At 45.6% G+C, this 12,272-nt stretch overlaps 1 protein-coding gene across 1 annotated transcript in view; it reads right to left on the bottom strand.

Moving 5' to 3' along the window:
• The window catches only part of GRIK5 (glutamate ionotropic receptor kainate type subunit 5), a 396,169-nt gene that overhangs the window by 163,940 nt on the left and 219,957 nt on the right, over nucleotides 1–12,272 (bottom strand). Inside the window, exon 8 of the mRNA XM_086929097.1 lies at nucleotides 11,376–11,528. Coding sequence (XP_086785223.1) covers nucleotides 11,376–11,528 — 153 coding nt within the window. The remainder of the gene's footprint in view (nucleotides 1–11,375; nucleotides 11,529–12,272) is intronic.

Below are 12,272 nucleotides of genomic sequence, written 5' to 3' on the forward strand. Positions count from 1 at the left end.
CATTTTGATCAGATATATTTATTTGGAACATAAGACGTGATGCAGGCCTGCCATTGGCAATTTTAAATACTTGTGTAAATAATGCTCCCTATTTGGGTCTGATGTAGGCTGACGTTCTACAGGTTTAAGGTAGAGCTGACTGAGAGGCAGATTATGTGTCTTCTGATTCGTTTATGGCCTCATTTAGCACAAGCGAAGGGGGTTTCTGTTTTCCCTTCCTGTGTTTGTGGTGAGTGCTGAGTCTGAGACGGTGAGTCTATAGTACGAAGGTCTGGTTTGAGGAGGTCGGTGTGTTTTTTATGGTTGACTGGATTTGTTTTTTCTTTGACAGTGATGTCAAGTTCTTATCATGTGTTTGTTGCAATAATTAAAATTGTTTGAGTAACAATATGTATGACAGCTTTCTACATGGAAAGGTATGGCTAACTGGATGAGGGGAACATGCATGTTAGTTCATGTTTAATGTTTTCACTTGGTTTTCGTTGAGCTGTTTCTTTTCTTGTGGAGCAATGGGCAGTGGGTGTCACGACTTTTGTTACTTGCTTCAATTATTATTGTGCTCAAAGGTATTTTTGATTTTAAATCATTTGTTTGTGATTTTTCTTTGTTTGGACTTAGATTAACCAAGGCAAATGAAAGGGATGAGATAGCATATTATCAAAGAATAGCAATAAACATCGCTAACCACACTTAGCGCGTTTCTGTTTATCGCCATCTATCGCCGGATTACATCGCTGTGTTCGCAGCGTATTATCAGCGCTTTGCTGACAGGCGATGTAATTCCAGCGATAGAGGACAGAAATGAGAAATAGCGCATGAAATCCAGGAAGGTTTCACAGCACCATGGGGATGCTTGCTGATAGGGGAGTGTGGACCTAAACATACAATCCACCTCCCATTATTGGTATAGCTAAGTCAAATAAAAAAGCAGACGTTAAATTCCAGCGATAAACGCGATTAGCGTGTTTTTTTAATCGCTTCGCGGGTCTGCTGCAGGGTTGTAAATAGCGCAAAGCCGTGTCAGCGTGAATTGACATTGAGTTATGGACGGGAACGCCTACTTTGCATGTCCTCAGCAATATTAATCGCTGACATGCAAAGTAGCAAGGATACACGGGCTAACGCTTGTTAGCGTGTCCTTGGTGATAGAGGGATAAAAAGATTGCCGCTTTTTCGGCGCTTTGTGCCGAAACGGCATCAATTACACCCTTGATAATATGCCCCTCGGTGCTAAACTGCTTTTGAAACTTGTGAGACCCCTCTCGGGGCATATACTTACCAAGACTGTCTTTATTGCAATCATTGTAATGGAGTAAAGGAATCACTTATCTGACTTTTTGTGGACCGGATGTTTATTACTTGCATTACTTTGAAGAAACGGAAGTCATGAATGCTTTGTACTTAATTATGACCTGTCATGAGGTTATGCTTTAAAATTATAATCAATATATGGAGAGAGAATGCAGAATTGTTGTAGCTAGGTGAGGTAATCTTTCAATTTACTAAAACAGATAGGATGTATCTGAATATGTTCACTTTTATGGATAGGATGTATAATCAATATAGTAAGAAAGTATTCAGAATTATGTTAGCTAGGTGCGCACATTTTTAAAATGAGTAAAACTGAAAGATGGATCTGAATGTGTTCAGTGATCCTTCTTATATTTTGAAATATGGGAGAAATGATTAAAATGTTAATAGGGTATAGACTGGACTGGAAATGCAAGAATTGCATTTTCACCAGTATGGATTGGGTGTCTTTGTTTGTGATATGTATTCATGATTGTGTAATATCTACAATGAACACCTCACTGTACATGCCCGGCTCATTTACATCGACTATTTAAAGCGCACACATACTGGACTGATATTTGATGAACAACCTGCTATTCTTTTGAAATTGATATCAAAACAACTATTTGTCAGATATTAACTGATAATGAACATCTAAGCAGCTGTGCATAGAGAACTCAACAACAGTGAGTATCAATGGATGTCCTTGCAGGATTCAACTTTTATTGAGCAGCCACCAACTATACATCATGACGTCATTGAGTATGGAACTCTAATCATCCGTGAATCTAACATTAGTGAATAATGTCAGCCGACTGTAAATCCAGATCTCACACACATTGGCAATCCAACTGTCACCACATCCTAGACTCATCTTCCCTGGGACAACAATTGGACATTGACCAGACGTTGAACCTATCCCCTAACCTGCCTACACATCAGGACTTGGAACCTGCGGAACTTACCCCAGACCGTGGAGACCTAGCGATTTGGCTGATGCCCGGTGGAGCTACCAGATAGCTATAGAGGAGATGGGTTGTGGACTCCTCCTCCCTGCCGTCACCTACCCAGCCGGACCTTGGGCAGATTTTCCCCTCATCTCTACGTCCTATCTTCCTCCTACCCCTTTACCCTATCCTATTACCCTTCCTTGCTAAATTCACCTTGTCCCCTATGTTCTTTAAATGCTTTTCTTGATACTTATGTAACTTTTAACTGATGTAAATTGCAACATTATTGCCCCTCATGTAAAGCGCTCTGTTTCCTTCGGGTCTAGCCAGCGCTATGTAATAATTCATTAATCACATTTGTTCCCATCTAGTACTCTTTCTCTCTTTGTCTACCTCCCTAGCTCCTAGCTCCAATCCACTCTCCCCTGAATCTCTCACCTTGCCTGCTAGTCTGCCTAGCCCCCTGTCCTTTGTGCCCTTTGACTAAGCCCTCCTTCTCCCCTTGTTGGGGAAAGATCCAATAGTTATACTCTGGAGTCTCAGCGAACCCGCTGAGAGAGTCCACAGTGCCAAGGCAGCCACTCACAGCTGAGGTATGGTATGGCCCCCCTTGCCAAAGCACTCCCTCTCCCCTTCTTGGGGAAGGATCCAGTATGTAAGCCTTGGAGTCTCAGAGACCTCTCTGAGAGAGTCCACTGCGTAAAGGGAGCCTCTCGCAACAGAGATAGGGAAGTGATACCACTTCCCTGGGATCACAGCTTACTGGACTTTGGACGTTGCTTTGACTCGTCTACTGGTTTGTGTCCCCGCTCACTTCCCCTCCTCTTTCCATGCGAGGTCCTTCACCCTCCCCTCCTCTTTCCCGCCTTCATTACCTGTCTACTTCCATAGCTCCTTCCCCCTCCCCTGAATCTCTCCCCTTGCCTGCTTTTCCCCTTACATGTTTGTTCTTATTGTTTATCTTGACCTTACAAGTATCTATGTGGCCATGCTCTAAGAACTGTGTAACCTTTGTAACAATGTAACCTGTAACTATGATCTAATGCTCATGTAAAGCGCTCTGATACCTCCGGGTCTAGCCAGCGCTATGTAAAACCTTTAAAATAAATAAAAGTAGTCATCAAATCACAACCCACCTACAATGAATATGTAACCAAATCATACATCAAATACTTATCTGTGATTAACAACTAAACAATCATTTTTCCACAATAAATATTTGACCAATCAAAGATACAGGATCAATAATGCATCCATCAGTCACTTATGATGGACATTCAGCATAATGCACATCCCAAATACATTGATGAACGTGCAACCAACTTCATGTCCAGGACTTGTTAACAAGGAACATTTAAACATACGTATGTAGAGTAATAATATGCAATGACCAAGTCTGCATCCATCTAACTGTATCTCCACGGTGATTCTACAATGCTTCTCGAACGGACTACACAATATGGACCCGTCTACAGTGGATGATGAACCATGTGTGCACCTGAACATAGAACAATCTCTGATAATCAACCCTTGTAGATTGTATGAGTTTTCTCTAACCACCTGAACACAAAAGAAGGGGAATATGTAATAAATGTTAGTTCAAATATTGAGATTTAATTGCTCAAGGCTTTAAATCATCCCCTGTGATGATACTGTAGTGAACTGAGCTTCGGGCTGGACCGACACTGGATATCCAACAGCTTATATATCAAAAACTCCTTTAGGATAAATCTACTAAACTAGACATCTTTAGAATTCAATTACTCACCTACACATGACTCCTTCCATCTATACATCCAGAGCTTCTCTTGGATAATAATGAACCAACAATACATCCATGTCTCACCTAGGATAACCATCCAAACATTTGTACAACCAGGACTCGCCTATAATACATATCAACTCAACTATAAATACAAGAATCAGATACAATCAACATACAAACATCTCTACATGCAATACTCATGTACAATTGGTATCTAAATGTTGAACACTAAGAGCTCATTTACCACGAGCATCTATCCAAATGCACAGTCCACATGATTAATACGGAATTAACTCTTTATCCCCGGCTCATTTGCAAGCAACAGCCAAGTGTTTATACATCTGAGACTCATCTATAGTGAGCATCTAATCAATGGTATATCCTGGGCAAAGGGCACAGCTAAATGGATGCCAAGCCCTCTATACATTCAAGAATCAACTATGCTGAGCATCTAATCTAATGAACAATCCAAGCAGACCTAAAATTTACATTTAACCAGCAGAACTTCCAGTAATCACTAATAGTTAACATCTAAAAGTGAGTACGCAACTAGTTACATGCAGGAGTCATGTATAATGCATGTCCACCCAAAGGCGCACCTAGGATTCACGGATAATAACTCACAATGAGGTATGCATCAAAGACGATAATATCGTGCTCAGGCCATTGAGGATCACAGCGCCAGGATACCCGTGGGGTGACAGTTGCGCTCTATAAATGTGCCATACAATACAATACAATACAAAGACGCGCTGATAATGACACGCAACCGTCTATCCAGGACTCTCTAAAACCAAGTTCAGAGCAGTGCTCATCCCTGTCCTGTTGACCCACTCAGATACCTTCTATGGTCCAGATCATTTGCTCAGCTGTCACTCACTTAGACGTCAGTTTAGGATTTGTCTAGCAGGCTCATTAACTATGTGACCCTATGTGATATGCCAAATTTCCATGCTCATTGCACCATCAGGATTCAAGCAAACCGGGCCGAAGACGGCTGTAATGCCAGAAACCGGTCCCCGGGAGCTTGTTTCCTTCCCAGTGTAAGAATTGGCTTCTGTAGTTTGGTTTGTCCTGTTCCCATCATGCACTGGGACAGGAACAGACTAATTTGCATACAGTCAGGTTCTGAAACTGGGATGGTGCAGTGAGCTAAAAAACGGTGTTGGATCTAGCCCTGATCTTTTGACTGGGTGAGAGCTTTCTGTTTAATTCAGAGACTCTGTCCCTCACCACCCCCTTTTTGTAAATATTTTTGTCCACCCTAAGCGTGGAAGGGTATTCTCAGATGTGAGACCCTTGCTCATTGCACCATCAGGATTCAAGCAAACCGGGCCGAAGACGGCTGTAATGCCAGAAACCGGTCCCCGGGAGCTTGTTTCCTTCCCAGTGTAAGAATTGGCTTCTGTAGTTTGGTTTGTCCTGTTCCCATCATGCACTGGGACAGGAACAGACTAATTTGCATACAGTCAGGTTCTGAAACTGGGATGGTGCAGTGAGCTAAAAAACGGTGTTGGATCTAGCCCTGATCTTTTGACTGGGTGAGAGCTTTCTGTTTAATTCAGAGACTCTGTCCCTCACCACCCCCTTTTTGTAAATATTTTTGTCCACCCTAAGCGTGGAAGGGTATTCTCAGATGTGAGACCCTTGCTCATTGCACCATCAGGATTCAAGCAAACCGGGCCGAAGACGGCTGTAATGCCAGAAACCGGTCCCCGGGAGCTTGTTTCCTTCCCAGTGTAAGAATTGGCTTCTGTAGTTTGGTTTGTCCTGTTCCCATCATGCACTGGGACAGGAACAGACTAATTTGCATACAGTCAGGTTCTGAAACTGGGATGGTGCAGTGAGCTAAAAAACGGTGTTGGATCTAGCCCTGATCTTTTGACTGGGTGAGAGCTTTCTGTTTAATTCAGAGACTCTGTCCCTCACCACCCCCTTTTTGTAAATATTTTTGTCCACCCTAAGCGTGGAAGGGTATTCTCAGATGTGAGACCCTTGCTCATTGCACCATCAGGATTCAAGCAAACCGGGCCGAAGACGGCTGTAATGCCAGAAACCGGTCCCCGGGAGCTTGTTTCCTTCCCAGTGTAAGAATTGGCTTCTGTAGTTTGGTTTGTCCTGTTCCCATCATGCACTGGGACAGGAACAGACTAATTTGCATACAGTCAGGTTCTGAAACTGGGATGGTGCAGTGAGCTAAAAAACGGTGTTGGATCTAGCCCTGATCTTTTGACTGGGTGAGAGCTTTCTGTTTAATTCAGAGACTCTGTCCCTCACCACCCCCTTTTTGTAAATATTTTTGTCCACCCTAAGCGTGGAAGGGTATTCTCAGATGTGAGACCCTTGCTCGTTGCACCATCAGGATTCAAGCAAACCGGGCCGAAGACGGCTGTAATGCCAGAAACCGGTCCCCGGGAGCTTGTTTCCTTCCCAGTGTAAGAATTGGCTTCTGTAGTTTGGTTTGTCCTGTTCCCATCATGCACTGGGACAGGAACAGACTAATTTGCATACAGTCAGGTTCTGAAACTGGGATGGTGCAGTGAGCTAAAAAACGGTGTTGGATCTAGCCCTGATCTTTTGACTGGGTGAGAGCTTTCTGTTTAATTCAGAGACTCTGTCCCTCACCACCCCCTTTTTGTAAATATTTTTGTCCACCCTAAGCGTGGAAGGGTATTCTCAGATGTGAGACCCTTGCTCATTGCACCATCAGGATTCAAGCAAACCGGGCCGAAGACGGCTGTAATGCCAGAAACCGGTCCCCGGGAGCTTGTTTCCTTCCCAGTGTAAGAATTGGCTTCTGTAGTTTGGTTTGTCCTGTTCCCATCATGCACTGGGACAGGAACAGACTAATTTGCATACAGTCAGGTTCTGAAACTGGGATGGTGCAGTGAGCTAAAAAACGGTGTTGGATCTAGCCCTGATCTTTTGACTGGGTGAGAGCTTTCTGTTTAATTCAGAGACTCTGTCCCTCACCACCCCCTTTTTGTAAATATTTTTGTCCACCCTAGGCGTGGAAGGGTATTCTCAGATGTGAGACCCTTGCTCATTGCACCATCAGGATTCAAGCAAACCGGGCCGAAGACGGCTGTAATGCCAGAAACCGGTCCCCGGGAGCTTGTTTCCTTCCCAGTGTAAGAATTGGCTTCTGTAGTTTGGTTTGTCCTGTTCCCATCATGCACTGGGACAGGAACAGACTAATTTGCATACAGTCAGGTTCTGAAACTGGGATGGTGCAGTGAGCTAAAAAACGGTGTTGGATCTAGCCCTGATCTTTTGACTGGGTGAGAGCTTTCTGTTTAATTCAGAGACTCTGTCCCTCACCACCCCCTTTTTGTAAATATTTTTGTCCACCCTAAGCGTGGAAGGGTATTCTCAGATGTGAGACCCTTGCTCATTGCACCATCAGGATTCAAGCAAACCGGGCCGAAGACGGCTGTAATGCCAGAAACCGGTCCCCGGGAGCTTGTTTCCTTCCCAGTGTAAGAATTGGCTTCTGTAGTTTGGTTTGTCCTGTTCCCATCATGCACTGGGACAGGAACAGACTAATTTGCATACAGTCAGGTTCTGAAACTGGGATGGTGCAGTGAGCTAAAAAACGGTGTTGGATCTAGCCCTGATCTTTTGACTGGGTGAGAGCTTTCTGTTTAATTCAGAGACTCTGTCCCTCACCACCCCCTTTTTGTAAATATTTTTGTCCACCCTAAGCGTGGAAGGGTATTCTCAGATGTGAGACCCTTGCTCATTGCACCATCAGGATTCAAGCAAACCGGGCCGAAGACGGCTGTAATGCCAGAAACCGGTCCCCGGGAGCTTGTTTCCTTCCCAGTGTAAGAATTGGCTTCTGTAGTTTGGTTTGTCCTGTTCCCATCATGCACTGGGACAGGAACAGACTAATTTGCATACAGTCAGGTTCTGAAACTGGGATGGTGCAGTGAGCTAAAAAACGGTGTTGGATCTAGCCCTGATCTTTTGACTGGGTGAGAGCTTTCTGTTTAATTCAGAGACTCTGTCCCTCACCACCCCCTTTTTGTAAATATTTTTGTCCACCCTAAGCGTGGAAGGGTATTCTCAGATGTGAGACCCTTGCTCATTGCACCATCAGGATTCAAGCAAACCGGGCCGAAGACGGCTGTAATGCCAGAAACCGGTCCCCGGGAGCTTGTTTCCTTCCCAGTGTAAGAATTGGCTTCTGTAGTTTGGTTTGTCCTGTTCCCATCATGCACTGGGACAGGAACAGACTAATTTGCATACAGTCAGGTTCTGAAACTGGGATGGTGCAGTGAGCTAAAAAACGGTGTTGGATCTAGCCCTGATCTTTTGACTGGGTGAGAGCTTTCTGTTTAATTCAGAGACTCTGTCCCTCACCACCCCCTTTTTGTAAATATTTTTGTCCACCCTAAGCGTGGAAGGGTATTCTCAGATGTGAGACCCTTGCTCATTGCACCATCAGGATTCAAGCAAACCGGGCCGAAGACGGCTGTAATGCCAGAAACCGGTCCCCGGGAGCTTGTTTCCTTCCCAGTGTAAGAATTGGCTTCTGTAGTTTGGTTTGTCCTGTTCCCATCATGCACTGGGACAGGAACAGACTAATTTGCATACAGTCAGGTTCTGAAACTGGGATGGTGCAGTGAGCTAAAAAACGGTGTTGGATCTAGCCCTGATCTTTTGACTGGGTGAGAGCTTTCTGTTTAATTCAGAGACTCTGTCCCTCACCACCCCCTTTTTGTAAATATTTTTGTCCACCCTAAGCGTGGAAGGGTATTCTCAGATGTGAGACCCTTGCTCATTGCACCATCAGGATTCAAGCAAACCGGGCCGAAGACGGCTGTAATGCCAGAAACCGGTCCCCGGGAGCTTGTTTCCTTCCCAGTGTAAGAATTGGCTTCTGTAGTTTGGTTTGTCCTGTTCCCATCATGCACTGGGACAGGAACAGACTAATTTGCATACAGTCAGGTTCTGAAACTGGGATGGTGCAGTGAGCTAAAAAACGGTGTTGGATCTAGCCCTGATCTTTTGACTGGGTGAGAGCTTTCTGTTTAATTCAGAGACTCTGTCCCTCACCACCCCCTTTTTGTAAATATTTTTGTCCACCCTAAGCGTGGAAGGGTATTCTCAGATGTGAGACCCTTGCTCATTGCACCATCAGGATTCAAGCAAACCGGGCCGAAGACGGCTGTAATGCCAGAAACCGGTCCCCGGGAGCTTGTTTCCTTCCCAGTGTAAGAATTGGCTTCTGTAGTTTGGTTTGTCCTGTTCCCATCATGCACTGGGACAGGAACAGACTAATTTGCATACAGTCAGGTTCTGAAACTGGGATGGTGCAGTGAGCTAAAAAACGGTGTTGGATCTAGCCCTGATCTTTTGACTGGGTGAGAGCTTTCTGTTTAATTCAGAGACTCTGTCCCTCACCACCCCCTTTTTGTAAATATTTTTGTCCACCCTAAGCGTGGAAGGGTATTCTCAGATGTGAGACCCTTGCTCATTGCACCATCAGGATTCAAGCAAACCGGGCCGAAGACGGCTGTAATGCCAGAAACCGGTCCCCGGGAGCTTGTTTCCTTCCCAGTGTAAGAATTGGCTTCTGTAGTTTGGTTTGTCCTGTTCCCATCATGCACTGGGACAGGAACAGACTAATTTGCATACAGTCAGGTTCTGAAACTGGGATGGTGCAGTGAGCTAAAAAACGGTGTTGGATCTAGCCCTGATCTTTTGACTGGGTGAGAGCTTTCTGTTTAATTCAGAGACTCTGTCCCTCACCACCCCCTTTTTGTAAATATTTTTGTCCACCCTAAGCGTGGAAGGGTATTCTCAGATGTGAGACCCTTGCTCGTTGCACCATCAGGATTCAAGCAAACCGGGCCGAAGACGGCTGTAATGCCAGAAACCGGTCCCCGGGAGCTTGTTTCCTTCCCAGTGTAAGAATTGGCTTCTGTAGTTTGGTTTGTCCTGTTCCCATCATGCACTGGGACAGGAACAGACTAATTTGCATACAGTCAGGTTCTGAAACTGGGATGGTGCAGTGAGCTAAAAAACGGTGTTGGATCTAGCCCTGATCTTTTGACTGGGTGAGAGCTTTCTGTTTAATTCAGAGACTCTGTCCCTCACCACCCCCTTTTTGTAAATATTTTTGTCCACCCTAAGCGTGGAAGGGTATTCTCAGATGTGAGACCCTTGCTCATTGCACCATCAGGATTCAAGCAAACCGGGCCGAAGACGGCTGTAATGCCAGAAACCGGTCCCCGGGAGCTTGTTTCCTTCCCAGTGTAAGAATTGGCTTCTGTAGTTTGGTTTGTCCTGTTCCCATCATGCACTGGGACAGGAACAGACTAATTTGCATACAGTCAGGTTCTGAAACTGGGATGGTGCAGTGAGCTAAAAAACGGTGTTGGATCTAGCCCTGATCTTTTGACTGGGTGAGAGCTTTCTGTTTAATTCAGAGACTCTGTCCCTCACCACCCCCTTTTTGTAAATATTTTTGTCCACCCTAAGCGTGGAAGGGTATTCTCAGATGTGAGACCCTTGCTCATTGCACCATCAGGATTCAAGCAAACCGGGCCGAAGACGGCTGTAATGCCAGAAACCGGTCCCCGGGAGCTTGTTTCCTTCCCAGTGTAAGAATTGGCTTCTGTAGTTTGGTTTGTCCTGTTCCCATCATGCACTGGGACAGGAACAGACTAATTTGCATACAGTCAGGTTCTGAAACTGGGATGGTGCAGTGAGCTAAAAAACGGTGTTGGATCTAGCCCTGATCTTTTGACTGGGTGAGAGCTTTCTGTTTAATTCAGAGACTCTGTCCCTCACCACCCCCTTTTTGTAAATAAATTTCCATGCACTGACACTGCCAGAGTCATCTATCCGATTCATGCATGCATCGGTCCATCTGTGATTCCATTAGCGCGTGTCTTCAGCGAAACGTCTATCCATGAGCCTTAGAATCATCTGCTATACATGTCCCACCCCTGCTGTGAAAGTGTCCTCCACCTATTCTTCTAGCGGATTCTTCATCCAGGATTCATGAACCATGAGTAGGTATCAAATTCTCCGCCGCCAGCTACATGTTTCTGTTCTGCAACAAACCCTAAACTAACCTGCAACGCACCTGTCAGGTGAACCCACAGACGTATGGATGTCATACCACAAGACACCACGCGACTGCATGGCAGCGTATATCAGACTTGGGTACTCATGTATGTGATGATAAAAGATGAGTGTAAGCACCAAGGGTTTGACATTCATCCAACTATCCAGGACAAGTGCAAAGAGTGAGATCTGCAAGGCTCCAACAAGGGGCTCATAAAAGCCCTCAGGCAGCAGGAACCCATGTCTTGGTCAATCCGTCCACGCTTTACGCCTCGCCGTGCTCTCACCATGCGCAGGTAGTTCATCAGGCTGGTGCCGTGCTGCCAGATCTGGGAGGTCGTGCAGGAGAGCGGCTTCACCCCAATCTCCTGGCTGCGGTTTAGCTCCCTCACGGCGTTCACCACCACATGGACAGCATCGAACATCAGGGCTGCCGACAGCTGAAGGTTGCAGTGCATGAAAGAAAAGGGAATACAGAGGGGGAAGGAATGAGATATCTTACAATAGCAGTGATAGTTGACCAACAACCCTTATGCGATGAAGTGAATCCGCAAATTCAGACAGTCTCCTAGACCCCTCCCCCACAATGCTAGGGATGTGAAAAGAACCTGCAAGACCAGACAAACTCCTGTGCAGCCTTATACTAGAGAGAAGAAGAAGAAGGGGTTGAGTGGCAGGTGAGGCTAGGCCAAAGGTCAAAGATGGCATCTAACTTATATTCCCATAGAGACAGTGTTTATTGAAGAACTCTGTATATCTTTCCAGGAAGGAAGTAGAAATCACTATGAGGCAAAACTAATCGCCGTTTGCAGAAGACTTCTGGGGCCACATTATGCAAAGTGCCCCAGGGGGGCAATGAGCATTCGCTACCTCTTTCAATGCCCTCGGGGCACGTTGGTATTACAGAAGGGGCCACAGACGCTTGTGCAGCCTCTTCTGTAAAACTGAAAGCGCTGGTGCACATACAGCGCCAGCACTTTCTCAAGAGGACATTCCCTCATTTGCAGGGGGCGTGGCCCCATGCAAAAGAGGGAATCCCTTTGCCTCTGCACATGCACATTTTTAAAGACACAGGCGTCGAGGCAAAAAAGCTGCCAAGGAGGGCACTGACAGGCGCCACATAAAAGGTTGGGCACTGTCAGTGGGCCCCTCTGGAGGGTGGAAAGGGGTTGGACACCCCAGAC

Source organism: Lissotriton vulgaris, chromosome 7 (assembly GCF_964263255.1).
Source record: "Lissotriton vulgaris chromosome 7, aLisVul1.2, whole genome shotgun sequence".
NCBI classification, from domain to species: Eukaryota; Metazoa; Chordata; class Amphibia; order Caudata; family Salamandridae; genus Lissotriton; species Lissotriton vulgaris.